This window comes from Fundulus heteroclitus, chromosome 3 (assembly GCF_011125445.2).
Source record: "Fundulus heteroclitus isolate FHET01 chromosome 3, MU-UCD_Fhet_4.1, whole genome shotgun sequence".
Taxonomy (NCBI): Eukaryota; Metazoa; Chordata; class Actinopteri; order Cyprinodontiformes; family Fundulidae; genus Fundulus; species Fundulus heteroclitus.
Window position 1 is genome coordinate 17,641,494 of NC_046363.1, and position 17,902 is coordinate 17,659,395.

At 40.3% G+C, this 17,902-nt stretch overlaps 1 protein-coding gene across 2 annotated transcripts in view; it reads right to left on the minus strand.

Annotated features, from left to right (window-relative positions):
• Positions 1-17,902, minus strand: part of col14a1a (collagen, type XIV, alpha 1a) — a 201,746-nt gene that overhangs the window by 157,795 nt on the left and 26,049 nt on the right. For both annotated transcript variants that reach the window (XM_036131224.1, XM_036131229.1), the window contains exons 4-5: positions 17,595-17,738; positions 16,784-16,888 (exon numbers count right to left, since the gene is read on the minus strand). In XM_036131224.1, coding sequence (XP_035987117.1) covers positions 16,784-16,888; positions 17,595-17,738 — 249 coding nt within the window. The remainder of the gene's footprint in view (positions 1-16,783; positions 16,889-17,594; positions 17,739-17,902) is intronic.

Below are 17,902 nucleotides of genomic sequence, written 5' to 3' on the forward strand. Positions count from 1 at the left end.
AGCAGCCATCTGAGGGATTCAACTTTATACCAGATGCAGGTGGTATAGAAGCGGGGACGGAAGTTTATTTATGAAGACAATGACAGGCAGCAGACTTGATACACCTGTCATTTGCTCAGTGGCCCTTGGTTTAACTCAGACAAACTCAGCCAGGCACAGACATTCATATTCATCGGTGAAACCTGAGGGAGTGTGTGAGTGTTTGTGGGAGTAAGTAGTTTGAGCCATGGGGTTTTAAGCTGAAATCTGACAGCTGTTTTCAGAGGATTTATGTCACTTCATGAACGATCTCTCTGTGCTTGGGCTCCCGATCTTTATTCCACTATGTTTTTGGTTTCACTTCATCTAGCACAGATATGCAGAAACAACAGATGTTGTGGAGTACAAAAGCATAATGGTACCTATCAATGCCTCCCTGAATCATTTTATCTTATTCCAATCTACTTTTGTTTTGCTTGCCTGTTTTTCTTTGTTTGCTTCCACTGATGGCTCTGTCTGACACATGCATACAAGTTTGTATAGCTGTCCTTATGCAGACAGTGTTATCTGTTTATTATGCCAGTCCAAACCTACACTTTTACCTTCAGCCTATGCTCTGGTCCAACTCTAGCCTTGATTTGATTAACATCTGAGAACCAAGCCTTAACAGGAATCCAGTTTGGGGCATTAGAAAGTTCTCCTTCATTAGGACAGACATAAGGTCGCCATTAATGCCAAATGTCTAGATAAGATAGGAGGTTATCCTAGCAAAGGTTCAAATGAGATATTAACGTTTAGGGCTGGAGCAATATTGTTGCAGCTCTACCATCACACCAGGACATCTGAGAAAACTGCACTGTAGACCCAGCTCTATGTATAATACCTTACATCACAGACCCTTTGGATAGAGAGGGACAGGAGTTTAAACAGTTGAGCATTAAAACAGAAATTATGTTCTCTACTGGGGCAAGAAGGATAGTTGACTCTTTCGATGAAGCATTACTGAAACGATACATCTGTAAGTCAACCATGACATGGGCCTGGCATAACTTCTACTGTACAATTCTTTGAGTGTGCACACACAGTTGTGGACATACACCAACTAGGCCTAACTTTATGACCACCCACCCAATAGTAAGTCAGTCCCAGTTTTGCTACCTAAACAGCCCTAAGTCTTCAGCAGTGGTAGGTGTTATGTGTTCAATAACATCCTCATGGATGGCAAAAGTCAAAGTTTCCCAGCAAAATATTGCTAAAATTTTCTAATACTGCCTCTACCGACTTGCCTTCATCCCACAGTGCACCTGGTGCCAGGTAAGCAATGGACCAGGACATCCGTGTTATGTAAAAAAAAAAATCTAATTATTATTCGAGACAACCTTGTTCCTTTGTTCTTTGGTTCAGTTTTGATAATTTCCCATTGTTGGTAGGTCTGGTGATGGACAGGGCTCAGCAGGGGTACAGGTACATCTCAGTAAATTAAAGCATGAGGCTAATTTTGTCAGATTAAAAAGTAGCTTCTGAAAATAACCTTTAAGCAGGTCAAATACTTTTCATCAAACCTACATTTCTATATTAAAAACGTGTTTCAATTGTTCTAATATTTTATTCTCGAAGAAATGAAACATCGGTTTTCATTGGTTGCAGTTGGAAAATTATGATAATTAACAGAAATACAGGCTTGAAAACATTAGTCTGTGTTTGATTGATATAGAAAAATGGGTTTTACCTGGACATTGTATACTATGAATGAATTACTGAAATAAACTTTTCAATGACATTGTGGTTTACTAAGATGCACCTGTGATGCATTGTGTATTCTGACACCTTCCTGTTAGAACCAGCATCAGCTTCTGAGCCACCGTGGCTCCTCTGTTGGATGAGAGCACACAGGGCAGTCTTCACACTCCACGTGTACATGGCATCAAATTAAAAGTCGGAAAATTACTACAATTCCACAATAAGCATTTAATTCCCTTCTCAGAATCAGCAGCTTACAGATGCATTCAACCATTTATAGCTATATTAGGTCTTATTTTGGAAAGGAACAGTATTAAATACAACACTAAAATTCACTATTTGTCACCAAAGTAGGCATACACCATACTGTACTGTCATTATCTTTAGCCAAACAGTTTTACAATGACACAATGGGTTTCACAACACAACAGAAACACAACAGAATTTCAAAATATGGAAAAAATCATCAGCTAACAAAATTATGTACATGATACAATGTTCACAGCACCTTCCAAAATCCTTTCAACATATAGCCCAATATTCAAACTCACTCACCACATGACAAAATGTGTGTCTCTCTCTCTGTCCTCGTCGCCATAATCTCTACGGCACTGCCTGACTGACTGCTAGCTACGTAACTTTATGTTAAAACGGCTTGCCATATACCTATATCACTGAGCAGCAAGGGCTATGATTCCAGTAGCCCCAAAGCCATTCATTTTGGTGATGCTGATTGTCCAAATATTTATACATTTTCCCTAACAACATTATACAATTGGTTATTTTGCTACACTTGTGGGGCTCCTTGAGTGACAGCCTTACGGGAGAAATGCTACGTTCTGTCGGTGGAAATGCACTGTTAAATGAGAGTCAATTGGTAGAGTCAATTAGTAGAAGTGTTTTAATAATTCATATTACATGTAGCCACATACTATTAATTAAAAACTGACATTAATAATACTTTTGAAATCTAAATATATTTTGACATTTCCCCTCCACATCTAGGGAGGGCAGCGCCTGAGCGCCCCCTATGGGCCAGCTGCCACATCCCTATCACCTGTTCACCACTCTTCCTTCCTTGGACTTCGTTTACTGACCACTACAGAACCAGGAGTATCCTTTAAGAACTGTAGGTTTGGAGATGCTCTGACCCAGTTGTCGAGCCGTCACAATTTGGTAAAGGCCAAACTGGCTCAAATGTTTACGTATGCTCAGTTTTAAGGTTTTTACCACATTAACTTAGAAAACAGAATGTTCCCTTGCTGCTCAATATATTCCAACTAATAACTTTGTAGTTGGGATATGTTATCTAAATTGTTATAGCTGCACCATTGTACTATTTCCACATTGTAATGCATTTGTATACAATGATTTTTGTATAGCTGCTTATTAAGTCAATTTATTTTACCTTAATTACAGGCTTAATGGACACACTGTGAAAAAGATAAAAGCAGGAATTAATTTTGCCTTTCAGATAAAGCACAAAATGACTTTTGAATCTTTTGCTTAAATGCAAATGTATTGCTTTTGTTTTTGCATGAACAAAAATTAAGGCAAAAGATTGGTGCAGTACAAAACAAACAGTCCTGCACAGTGTGCCAGTAAGATGTAGAGACGTAGAAAGCAACAGTAGGGCAATCAGAGAAAAATAAGATGGTAATTATTTTAATTGAGTCCCTGCCAATAATTACTAAAATGTCATTAGCACATCCACACATATGAATTTCTTGTCTATTGTCATACAACTAGCTCAACTCAACCATAAATGTCCTCGGTTAATAGAGGACAAGGACGGGCAACACAAAGACCACACAAGAAGGTAATGCTGTCGCCCTAATGAGCAAACATTAAGAAGCTCAGGATCAGGATCTTTTTTGTTCATGTCAGCAGGAAGAATTTATGAGCTGGAAAATATACACCATGAAAAATAAAGAAGGATTGGCATTAATAGAAAAGGAGACAATATGAAGAAAAATTCTGAAATGTACTTTTGTACTCACTTGAAAAACTCAGTGTCTTACTTAGCCTACCTGAATAAACAGCTGTTTTACATTTCTGGCATAAGCTAGCATGTTCTCTATGAAGCCATAAGTACTTGGCAATACCAACTGGAAGAAAAAAAAGATAAATTATGAAATGTTGAGAAGCATTCAAAGTAAATTATAACAGTTTTATTCAAGCTTACATGGGGTTTATGTATTGATTGTGTTGGCTTCAATTTATCAATTTCCCCTTACTGTCTCTTTGTCCATTTATAAGGCCAATGGCACAAACCTCTAGAATCCAAAGAGCCCATTGAGTATTATATTAAACAAATAAGGAAAGGCAAGAACAAAATTAGTCACAGAGAAACATGCAGGAAAAGTCTGTAACTGGTAATCATGGAGACTGAAAAGAAAAATAAAGGTTGACACATGGAAACAAATACATACAATTACTCTGTCTACAGACAGGTTAAAGATAAGATAAATATAGAAGGATTCTCAAAAATACACATACTCTTGGGAATAAATTGTTACAAATTTAGAAACTATAATCTGCAGGTGAGAGTTTCTTACTCTCTGCAGCGTTGACAGATAAGACTCCCCCAGTCTTTCATGACCGGCATGCTGAATGTCAGCTGAATCTCATTGGCCTCCAGCTCAACCTTAACATCTGTCTCTTGGGTTCAATTTGTTTTTGCATTAAGTAAGTGTGAGTGTATAGTCCAACTTCAGTTGCTTCTGTCAAGGAGTAATGAAAACTGAAATGAAGCATCTAAGAAAGGAGACACAGTGCCAGTCAGAAGTTTACATACATTCATTGGCATGAATGTCATAATGACTTTGGTCTTTTGATTGATGCAGTCTTTCCCAGAGAGAAATGTTCATACAGCAAACAAATTCTCTACAACTTACAAATAACAATCGGGTGCACAGGTTTGAAATTTAATCCATACGCAGTCATAAGTCTACATACAGGTTCTTATGTACGTACACCGCCCCAGATATTTGATTAAATATTCCTCAGCAAGTTACAGAAAAAACTCAAACTTTTGTAGCAACAAGCTGACAATGTATTGCTTATTTAAATTAACTAATTAGCCTTCATGTTTCTTTTGTTTTTTTTACAAAAAGCCCATAAATCTTCCACAGGGTTGAGGTAAAGGCCAGTCAAGAAGCTTAATGTTAGTCTGCTTTAGGCTAAATTTACCAAATTTCTCAAATGAAAACTAGCGCCATACCCTGCCAAATTTGTCACTCAAAACTCAAGACAAAAGGTGCTGCGCGTGCACAAATTGTACATGACAAACGTGCACAGGGTTGAGTGTTTGAGGGGATATATGTTTTAGTTCAGGATAAATGACTTTTAAACTTTGACTTTCACATGGCAGTGAAAGTTTATGAGAAAAATATTTCATCCCTCTGTGGCCAGACTGCAGCAATAAGAAAAACTTTGCGTTCAAGTCGGGAAGCCACTCCAGTGTTGCCAGTTATTGCAAGAGAAACAAGCAATCAGCTCTATTACACTCTACGTTGTTAACAGAATAAATTAACAAGCCCAAGGTTGCTGATAAGGGGACCTGGCAACACTACCGGAAGCTTGGAACACAGTGCTCAACACTTCTGGAGGTCACTTTTCCCCGCTGTCATCATTCTTTAACAAACGTGAAATAAATCATGACTTTTAGGGTTACTTATTGCTGTAACGTCAATATTGTTACATTTAATGTTCATAATTTCTGATTTGAAAAACATAAATAAGACTCAGTTTCATCATTGCTGTGTAGAAACATATACATGCTGGTTAAATGTCACTCGAGGACTGCCATAGGGCAGCCAGGCAGAAAGCCGTCCAGTGTTTTGTATGGAGATGTTGGAAAAAAACAACAAAGGATCCCGCTGAGTCATTCAGCTACTTAAAAGCCCAGGTCTGAGTCCGGTCTCCTTCCACCTCATCCCTGTAGCAAGCCCAGGAAGCTTGGTTACAAGAGTAATTAAAGGGTTAGGGTCACACAGCAGTCCACTGTTTGCAGAATAAAATGCAGATAAAGGCATCATAACAAGAAGATGAAAAGTAAGAAGAAAACAGCAAAGCTTTTGACATTGGTTTTGTTGTGGAGCCCTGACTGCTTATGCTTAGAGAAGTCTGTGTATTGAGAGCCAGGATAGTGACAGAAACGGCGGATGGATATCTTGTTGTGACTGTTATCATACTTACAGTTATCAAAACCCATTAAAATGGACGCTAACCAGTACGCAAGCAATTTCTAAACTTAGCGTGAACAGTAACATGATGAACAAAAAGTTGGCTCTGCAATTATCTGTTTTTATATTAGTGAAACTATGCCCACCATTGTTTTTTTTACTTGCTTCCACTGGGGTCCATTTTTGAGAAATTCAACATGTCATTTCATTTCTATCCAGATGAGATCTGGATAGAAATGAAATCTGGTGGAGCAGTGTGTGTATAGAGAATTGACAGATGTGATAAATCATGGATGGAGCTGAACTTCCTCTGCTGAAATCAAAACAAGCAGAGGTCATTGTGTCTGGGAAAACTGACCTGCTGCCAGGATGCAGCAGCGCTGCTGGCTCCTTGGGCTCATCTGATCGACCTTTTATTAGGACTCTTGGGGTTATTTTTGACAATAACTTCAAATTTGACAGACATGTCAGTGCATGAGTCCAGAATTTTTTTTTTAATCTGAAGCCAATAAACAAAGTCAAGCCCCCTCTTCCTCATTAAGCCATTGAAAGGGTCATTCATGCATCACTGATTGCTCATCCACTCCAAAACCAGTTTGTGTGTGTGTTTGAGATTTGAGAGTTTGTGTGCTTGCTACTGTTAAGCAAGCACACAAATTAATTGTGTTCAAGCTTGAACCACCTTGCTGTTGATTTGAGATGTACTTGGAAGAACCTTGGGGATTGATCTTGACTATCCTCACCCATATCTCCCTCTGAGGGTAATAGTTTGGGTAAAGACAGTGTAATTTGGACATAACTGGATATTCCAATAACTCAAAGATACCAAATACACATTAAATCAGTGTTTAACAGATGCATCATCAACTGACTTTTTAGATGAGATGCTCCTGCCCTGATCATTTCTTGCTCCAGACTGTTTTGTATACAAGACATCAAGAGAGGATGAAGGGGCGTCAGTGTCGCACCCCTGAGCTGGCACTACGGGAAATCACAGAACTGACTTATTGTCACTCTAGACACCAAAGCTGTTGCATTTTCACATCATGTCTTTGATTCTGCAGTGCCAGCAGGTTAACAGAAACCTCATGCTGAGACAGTGCAACACCCCTTCACAGCAACTGTCGCCGTGAACAAGCAAAGGCGAGCAACTGTGACACAACAAGAGAGATCAAGTGTAAATGCTGCTTTATTTCAAATGTCAGGATTTCAGCATGACCACCAACTGTTTTATTGCTAAAGGCTGCTTAGCTTTGTCCAGTGCTCACAACAAAAACAGTCAAAAACCCACCAAAGCATAGAGAGATTTCCTAAAAGATCTATTGCTACACAATTGTTTGAATACCATTTTTTACTTTTGAAATAACATTGTTTGGAAGCAATTTGCAGAGAAAAACCATCAGTGAAGAAAACCAGTTTAAATAACACCAGAGAAAAGTGCAACGTGTTCTCTATCCACCTGATCAGAAACAATCTGCATGATCAAGTCCCACTGTAGTGCAGCCACATTATCCCTCTGCTATCATGCTTTATCGAGACTCTGGTCATGAACATCATTACCTCAGTTTTTGTTTAGCCTCAGAAATGTTTCTCAGCACCCCTACACTTATAGCAATAATATTGTTTCCATACATGAAATCATTGCACGTGTGTTATTCAGCAGCAAGACTATGAATCAATATAGCTGGTATGGCTGTAGATGTTGAAGTGTATTATTTTGTAACTAGATGTCTTAAAGAGTCTAGGTACCAAGGCACAGCTTACGCTGAAATATCTAGCAATCGGCTCAGTTTAATTTTCTGCATACAGTGACTGTAGCCTAATAAACTAGAAGAACCTCATTTGAATTCCATCTTCCCTAAATGAATGGTAACCTATAATAAGTATTTATTCATATAAACAGAATTGAATTTAACATGAGGAGTCATTTTTGGCCCACTGTTCTTCCCAAAGTTGCTTCAGTTGCCGACTTCTACTTTCCTTCTAAACTCCTGTTGTAGCAGTAGGGATGTACGCAATTGATCACACGTGCATTTTTAATTTTATCATGACTGTATGTCCAATAATCTTCATAAACAGTGTCCCATCATGTATATTTTGAATCAATACCAACTAATTAAGCACATTTTACACTATTAGTATATAAGAAATTGGAGGCAAGAGGTTTTCCAGAGAAAGCAGGTGGAAGTGAAATTGGACCAGACATCGGATCCTGTACATGCTCTACAACTTAATATAACAACTAATCAATGAGGTCTTTTTAGATCTGAAAATGTTTTGATGAGCATTCCTGATTGACATGTCTTCCTCTGGCCCAGGGGACTAAACCTGTGTATGGCATCACTGTGCTGGATTGGAAAGAAAAATGGCCTGACCTAAACCCAGTGGCGAAGCTATGGTGTATTGTGAAGGAGGAAGATGAGAGAAACCAGGGCTTACGATGAATACGAGCTGAAGGCTGATATTTAAGCAACCTGGGCTTCCATTGAACGCAGGCTGATCACCTCTCTGCTATGCTGCCCCGATGCAATGTTCATGCAAAAGAAATCCCAACTAAGGATTAAGTGCATCTACTGCATAGAACATGGACACAGTTTTCAGTAGGCCTACATATTTGTATCAAAAATCGTTTTTTTTTTTTTTTTGGTTAACCATATCTATGTTTTTAAAGAAACTGGGATTTTATAAATTGAAAGCCAATATCATCAAAATTCATGTTATGCTGAAGGTGTAATGGAGCTCTGACTTTCATTTTTAGAAGTGAATAGGCCAAACAAGGGAAACTCCCGCACACTGGTAAACATCCATATTTTAACATGCAGCGGTTCAGTCACAGACCTTCATAACGCAAAAGCCGAGACGTGCAGGGTTGTTGTTCTGTCACCTCAGTCTCCAGGGGTAAGATTAAATATTCCTCCCAGTAAAGGTAATCTCAAATAAACCCATTGTCTGTCCACCCACTGCACCCTGTAACAGATCTCCCCTATTTGGCTCCAGCCACCTTCTCTGTCCCTGCTGATTAAATCAAAGCCCACAGCATGATGCTGTCAACACCATGCTTCAATGTGAGGATGGTGCATTTAGGTTTAGGCGCAGTGTGTTTTTTTTCCTCCACAATTAGCATTTTCAATATTGCCAAAAAACTTCAATTAGATCTTATCTGACTAAAGAACTTCTTCCATGTTTTTTGTCCCCCTACATGGTTTGCGGTAAAACCTTAAACATGTTGGCTTTCTTTCAAAGTCAACACAAATATCAGGTATTCAAGTTTGGGGCCACTTGACAGCGAAATCTGTCCTATAGACAGATTATCCCACCTGAGTTCTGAATCCTTGCAGCTCCTCTGCAGTTGGTAATGTAAAGACTGCTGCAACACCTGAACTACTCAGAAACCCACTTTGTTCACAGAGCAGCAGATCAGATATCTGCTTGTGGTCTTACACATTTTGGTAAGCTGATGCCAGCACGTCCTTGTGGACCCATGGCGCATGTGGACTGCCTTGCTCCCAGCAGTCAAAAACTGTCCACTGAAAATTGTTTAATCATTCAGAGAACTGGAAAACAAAGACCCGAGACTGATTAGCCACTTAACTGCTGGTATTCACTAAGAATACCAGCAGTTTGCCAGTAGTAGCTTTGATATTGGGGCTGGCGCACCAAGGTTTGTTTGAATAAGGAACATCTGAAAGAGCAGTGCACATGCCCAACACGCTCTCAGTAGACAGCTGTGGGGCACAAATCCAATCAAAATACTGGAAATCCACACGTTATGTTTACGGTGTGCGACAATCTAGTGTTGGTTGCGACAATCTAGTGTTGGTTGTCCTTGCTGTCTCATTAAAAGCATTGATGTGAATCTTTTCTGATCAATAAATTTACATGATTAGTGAGCCTTTATTTGTAATTTTATGTAATTACATTTAGCTTCTATAAAATAGCCTTTCTAGTGTGTTGGTTTACGCTAATTTGTCTGTTTCATTTAAAATTGATCAAAGTCAGGTTGTATGCATCACAGGAAAAATTAACTGCTGCCAATAGTTGTAGAGTTTTTGTGCCGCACTTAACTTATCATGCCAGAGACGTCACTGGACTAGTTTCTTGTTGTATTTTAGCAAATCACATTACTTGAAGTGTGCATTTATTTTTACACCTGGACATTCAGATTGTGGACTGAAAACTATGCAGCGTTATTCTGCCCAAGCCTTTCGTGTTTGCTAAGAGCCTGAGTCACTCAGTGTCACCCCAGAAGCAGGGAGAATATAATGAGTTTCATTTCAGGCTCAAGGAATGGGCACTCTGCATTTAGCTCAAACAGGTGTTCAAGCACTATAAGATATGGCTAAGTAATTTGTAGAGTATCTTCAGAACAAAACTGTGGATGGCAAAAATAGTTATTTTAAAGAATTTCATGCCACTTATTTTGACTAATGGCCTTATCTGCTACTTCCCTGCAACACCCCAATTCACCCTTAGCAGATGTTTGTGTTGCCCAGTCAGTGAGGGAAAAAAACAAACAACTTTAGGACATAATGGTACGCCCTGTGTTCGCACAGACTGCAAAACTTTTAACCGTAAGAATTGAAATTGTAGCCTCTACATTAACCTCAATCTAATTCTAAACAAAACCCTCATCATAAATCTTAAAAATCTCTTTGTGTCTGCCAGTGCTGCAGCTTTTACAGGAAGCAATGGACAGGTTTTGTAATCAAAGCAACCTAACATGAAAGCCACCTGATTACTACTTTGGAACAAAGATGGACCGGGTCAGCGTCAGTAATCCCCACGGAGTCACACCTACAAGCACGCACACAAAAAGCAACACTGGGAGACTTTCAGTACCACCCTCTCTGCAGAGCTCAGCGGGACACTGGTGTTATCACCGTCGAGTATAAATACACATGCAGCGCTCCGTGCAGAGAGAAGAGGAGCAGCAGCCACACATTACACCTCAACATAAAAGAGCTGCTTCTATTGAACAAGAGAGATGCATTATTATTATTATCACTGCAGCTGCATCCACAGACACAGAATCTACAGAGGCACAGCAGGATATTATTATAATCCCCAACAGGTAGAAAGCAGAGAACCAATCAAAGTCTCCGGTGTTGCAGTGAATGGTGACTGGTCTAATAACAGGAAACGGCTGGAAATCCGACTTTATAATACACCTGCGTAGAAGAAAGGGAAGGAAGAGGAACTGAATCTCAAAGATTATAACCTGTGGGTGGGTAAAGATACAAGAAGCCCAGGTTCATGTGGTTGAATTTTTTTCTTTTTTTAGACAAGTGAAAGGCAGGTAGACTTACAACATCAACATATATAAAGTTTTTTGACACTTTTGGTGGCCCAGATATTCAGTTAAACTTTTTATTGCTTAAATCTTCTGAATTTCTCACTTGCGATGCCAGCTGTAAAAGTGAGTTTAAGATTTTAGCTGTAATAAGGTGCACTTGCAAGCTGCAAGTTTAGAAAAACCCTGAACCGAATTGTCATGCACAAAACATCAGGTTTAGCATGTACCCAACCCAGTTTTTCTCCCCAAAGTCTTTAATTGCCTAAATCCTTCCTGCACGTACGTCATACTGCTCCCCTAACCAATTAGCCAACTGGTCTTATGACAAAAAAGGAATTAAAGTAAGTAAAAAAAAAATTGTGCATTTGTCCTTGGTTTGAGCAAGTAAATGGAATTAGTATTTTTCTGCTAAAATACCATAATTATAGATGCTGCACTTGAAATAAGATGGAGATTTTTAGTGCAAAAATCTTATTCCACTGGAAGGTAATCTTATTTACCTTCTCAAATCAAGGGCAAATACATTTTAATTCCTTTTAGTTTCCTTTTTTGCAGTGCATGATATGATTGTTGCATTGGCAATTTATTGCAAGCTCTTCATCTCTCATCACAGTCTTATTGAAAAAGGACAAAAAGAATTAAATGTAAAAATTACACAACAACATAACATTTTAGACAATATCAAACTTTTGCGTTACCAATGGGCCTGTGTATAATAAATCACAGGCTCATTGGTAACGCAAAAATTTGATCTCTTTCTAAACAGCAAACACACCATAAATAAACACGGCCAAATCATCCGTAATTACTTAGGGATAAGACTCAAAGTTAGCCATATAGTAATAGTGAGACCAGTGTTGTAGTCAAGTCACTATGCCTCGAGTCCGAGTCCAGGTTCGAGTCACCAGTGTTCAAGTCCGAGTCAAGTCCAAGTCATTAAAAAAAAATCCGAGTCGAGTCCACTACTCATCCGAGTCGAGTCCGAGTCGAGTCACTTATTGATCCAAGTTCGCTGTAGGAACATGCCGTGACGTGTGATGTATGACATGAAGCAGTAACATTCCATTGCACTAATAACTCTTTCGCTGTAGTTACCCTGGTTTTACTCAGGTAAAACTACTGCTTTTTCCAAGTCTAAGACGTCTCCTAACCATGGTTTTTAAACATTGTTGTTATGGAACGTGCAACAGCGACTCGAGGTATGCTGATAGGCGGCATATGAAGGATGTTAAAGCCGCAAGCGGCGTCGATCGGCCCTCGCAGCCAAGCGCACTCCGGCCTATTGGCCACAGCGCGGCTCCGGCCGGCGGGCGGGGTTCGTGCACCGCCGCGGCTCCCCCCACCGCAGATGCTGTCACGCATTTTCCTCGCCCGTCCACCGGGCGATTCCCACAAACGCGTTTGGCAGCGTTCCCCCATTAAGCCGGGCGTACACTGTACGAGTTTTTCCCCTTTTCGGGCCGATTCTTCAGTCGTGCGAGCATTTTTTGAATCGGGCCAAATTTCAGCTTGATCGTAGAGGGGGGGAGGAGGGGGGACTGGCTTCTCACGACTACCTCCCGATCAGGAATCGGACGATCGTGAAAATCAAACATGTTTGAAATTCAGTCGGCTGTCGTGAGGTTTTCGTGAGCGCATCCTGCTGTTCAAGCAGAGCTACGAGGGGGCGCCCTCCCCTCCTCTACGTCCCCGCCAGCGGAGGGAGGGAAGCGGGCGTCCCTGAAGCAACCTCCGGCCGGTGTTGGGGAGGGCGAGCCGTCAGGTCCGCGCAATGCGCTGGCCGCCTGTTTCGGCACTCCTCCGCTTGCTGGGGAGGGGGGAGGGGTGGGGGGGGGGTGCGGGCCGGGCGACCTGCCGTGCCGCGCGGCCGCCGGTGCGTCTCGTCTCTCCTCTCTCTCCCCTCCGTTCCCCCGACGCCCGGTGCCTCCTGCGGGCCTCGCCAGAGCTGGGCTCGAACCCCTGCTCTGGGTCCCTGTCACCTACCGTCGCTCGCCTGCCTCTGCCACCACAGCGAGCGGTCCCAGAGGGGACACGACGTACAGTGTGAGCAGTCCGGTCTCGTCCGAGCGTCGCGCCGCACAGATCGTGAGCGGTGAACTTTTTAAACCCCGCGGTTCCGTCGCACAGTTTGAGATGTATATAAGTACCACGACTGAAAAACTCGTACAGTGTACGCCCGGCTTTACTCACAACAAATCTGGTGAAGATCGGTCGATGCAGCGAGGAGATACAGCCGTTGGATAATGATAATGCATTTGGCCACCGGGCCGGACTAAATTGTTCGGCGGGCCGGAAAATTTATACCGATTCCTGGACGGTGACTACAAACAGAAAAAAAAAAACGGCCGATGACGCAATGAACGCCGAGCAGGAGAAAAACATCGACTTACCTTTCTATCAACTCGGCCCGTTTTCCAGTCTTTCTAAGCCCTCGACACTCAAGCCATCGTTTGAGCTGAACGTTGGTATGTTGTTCCACAGTTCTACCAGTAAAATGGGCGCCTGGACATCCTCTTGTGAAAGTTTAACAGCGGAAAAGTCGGTCATATCCTTGTATCTGTTGCATGTGTAACGGCTGGTTGCTACGTGCGCTCTCACACTGTTTGCCCAACCTTAGCGGCAAGGGGCGTTGCTCATGAGATGGTGACGTCACGTGCGCGGTATGACATTTAGATATTAAAATCATACATCAAATAATATTCTAATGACATATTAAAATTATAGCCTAATCATATTAAAAAAAGTCGAGTCTTTTTCTCAATTTCCGAGTCAGAATGATCTGAATGTAGGAGTCCGAGTCCAAGTTCGAGTCATCAGTGCTCAAGTCCAAGTCAAGTCACGAGTCTTTAAATTTAGCTAATGACTCGGACTCGAGTTCGAGTCTCGGACTCGAGTACTAAAACACTGAGTGAGACATTTAAAAAAAAAAAAAAAGGTCAGAAAAAGGATAAAAGGCATGGGGAGATTGTTTTAAAGGAAACTGTATGTTTTACGACATCCTGAGACCTGTGCCTCATTCAGGCTGCAAGTGAGAGAGAGAGAGCAAGACTTCAGTAGTCTGTTTTATTCATTTGAGTTTTCAACCTGTCATTAAACACACTGCATTAGTAAATGTTCTGATTCATTTGGACAGTTATGCAAAGGCCATCAGAAGGGAAGGCAAACTTCATCCTGGTTATTTATGAACATTTAGGAACACTTTGTAAAATCACTCTAAAAGAGAGAAAGAAAATATGGGTAAGATATGGGTAAGTAAATAGCTAATGCACAAAACTACTCACTAATGTTTTGTTAATGCCATGATTTAATAACTCTACAGTTAAGTAACATAATTAAAACTAAATATACAAATTATCTAAAGTCCTATTAATGATGGCTATTGGCATGGTTGTATCTGCCGTAATGACCCACAGGAAATAAACGATAAAAGCTGAAAATAGAACATTATCATCTCTATTCTATTGTTAACAGAGTTGAGTTATATGTTTTGTGTTGTGTTGTGTTGCTGTGTGCTCCTCTGTATCACCATGATGATTCAGCACAGACCCACATACTTCCCAGAATGACAAATGTTTCAGTGTCTTTACTACAGTAACACGATTACAGGTGTGGTAACTATAACTCCTTAATCCATCATTTAAAACTTTTTAAATAGTTTGGTACCTCGATTAACGATCATGAGCTATAATACGACAAGTAAACAGTTTCTAAAAACCTGCAGTCATTACAAAAGTTCTGATTTATTAGCAACCTGCTTTGCACCCAAGAGCCAATTTATTATGTGTTTATGGAAATTAATTGCTCATTGCTTCTCTCAGTGTGTATATATAAATTGTACGTGTCTGCTCCATCAGCATCTCTGAAATGCACATTTAGCATATTACAGAGGAATTATATGGTGCAATCAATATATAACTGTATACTCCTTACAATAATTATACTCTGTACAGTTAATATGGGCTGCACTATAGAGGCCCAGCCAACACTTAAAACCACTGAGGTGTTGAACAGGGTGGGGGCTGACATGCTTGATGGTTGATTGCTCCTATCCACTCCTATCCACCACTTAAAGAGTTCATTTCGTCACCAACGCTCTCTGTTCGTGGCTCTATTTTATGCCTTCGAGAAATGTCCAGTAATTGTTTCATTAAGACAGCAGCATGGTAGAAAAGATCTGCTACCTAAATGAAAAAGGGTGGTGCCTTCCTTGCTCAGTTTCAGCATAACGTGATTTCAAAATGGGCCTTAAACGCACCTTTAAATTATGTAATTAAATGAGCAGCGGATGAAATGATAAACATTCTGCCCCCGACGCATTCTGTGAAACATTTGGAGTCCAAAGCTGCTCCTGAAATGTCACTGAAACTAAAGTGTAGATCAAAATGTAATCGCACCCCTGACAGATTTAGGTGTAAAGCAATCTTTTTCTTTCTCTTTACTTGAGGTAATATTGACTTTTGGAGTGGCCCTGCCAGAGCCCCAACATGAAAATTGCTTTTATTCCTCTAAAGTCTTTTCCCCCTCCCTTTCATTATTGAGAAGGAATGCCATTTTCTGTTAAAATGTCAATAAAACAGTTTCAATGTTAATTCTTATTTTACACCGTTTTATTATCTCTTGACAGGTGCCCGTCTTATTTCCACAGGAAACCTTATGGTCGGATAAAAACTTTTTGGAATCTACATCATAATAAAATTGATCAAAGTCAGGTTGTACGCATCACAGAAAAAAATGAATTGCTGCCAATGGTTGTAGAGTTTTTGTGTTGAACTTAACTTATGCCAGAGACGCCACTGGACAAGTTTCTTGTTGTATTTTAGCAAATCACATTACTTTACTTGAAGTGTGCATAATAAAACAAGCATTTTACACATTAACAGCTGTCACAATATCTCACATGTTGCTATATGCATCATCAGTGGGGTTCAACTTTTTAACCAAAAGCATTGCAACAATGATTGTTTATACTGAAGCAAAAACGACTCCAAAGAATTTCTTGCTGACTGGGAACGTGTCAGCAGGTGGACCACTCAGTAAAATTATCAGACATCTCACTTTAAATCTCTTTGAAAATACAGCCTAAGCCATTTAAGAGAACATTTTGCTTTCAAACAAGAAACCAAATTCTTTGTGGGAAAGGCAGCTTCCACTCATGCAGACGAGTGAACAGAGAAAGACACCCTGCTTCTGTCGCTTCCAGTCAAATACTAAGAGTTTCCAGAAATCACAACTATCTAGGGTTCATCGATGAGAGGTATGTGGTTTTGGCATCTTTGTTCCCCCTAGTTGGGTGAAACCCTGATGTGTGCCAGTCAGGGTGTTTCCTTTGAGGTATCAATCACTGGTTGCTCACAAACTCTGCATGTTGTTGGAAACAACCGGATCTGCACCGACACTACACGCACTGATCTGCTAGACTGAGGCTGAAGACGGCAGATTTTCCAACCTCCAAAACATGTGTGAGGCAACAAACCGGAGAATTTCTTCCACGGAGGCCAATTTGTGTCGTTTATCTCATTTTTATGTTCAGTCCATTTAAATGCAGTCTCCCGTCATGGAGACGGTGTTTGTGTTTTGGTCCTACCTCCAGAGATCTCATTGGCACCGTCAGGAGGTCCAACTGGATCAGTCAGTCTCTGGGGCTCAGACCCATCTCTTCTGTCACCTTCACCTCTGGCAGCTGTTTTAGCTGAAATTGGTTAGAATAGAAAACCTTAGCCGAACAGTGATATAAAAAAAAAAAGGTTGCAAAAACTTTATTTTGCCCTAAATACAATACGGTAATAACGTTTTTAAAGGATCATTTATATTACAAAAAAATTCTTTCAAAAGCTGACAAAAAAGATGATTTACCTCACTATTCTGGCGTTTATTAAAGGGAAATCATTTTCGCCCCCTACCTGACCTAAAACAGGAGCCATTAGGTGTGGTTTACAGTCAGACAGTGGCCAAAGCAAAGATAGGTTTCCTTTTATACTGTTTGTAAATATCTGGTTTCAACCGTTTACCTCTGTTAAAGTTAATTGTTTCAAATCAATATGATTTTACACCACTGAGATTGAGGAATAAACGTATTTTTGTGCAAAGTGATCGTTCTGCCGGAGTCCAAGACTGTTAAAGACAAGACCAGAGGCGTGAGTGGGAGGAGGAAATGACTTTTAAAAATAAAACAACAACAAACTTAAGTGGAAGGAAAAAAAAAATCAATGAGAGAAAAGTGATACCAAAGAAAAAAGGTTAAGAAATTGGATAACAAAATTACTTGAGATAATTATTTAAACAAGGTTAAATATAGGAAAGGCCAAAAATTAAAAAATGTCAAACAGGGAAAAAAAAAAAAAGTTGTAAACTAGAAGCTGTTTAAATGGGCCAGAAATGCGATGTATGAAACAAACCTTTAAATCTGCCCCGAAGTGGTCTGCTCTGCTCTCTGCCTCTCACAGCGATGACATTAATAATGTAGTCCTTAGACGGATTGTAGTCTGTTATTAAAACCTGCGTATCAGATTTAGACACAATGATCTCCTTCTGCTGGCCACCTGAAACAGAGAGAAGAGAAAGAAAAGGAGGGAAATTTAGACGACCAGCTCAATGAAACATCCAAATAAACACAATAAATCATGTTTCATTATAAGCCGTCTGATAAAAATGCAAACTCATCTGAAGAGCCGTTCGAAACCCTGGTCAATGTTGGAATATGTTA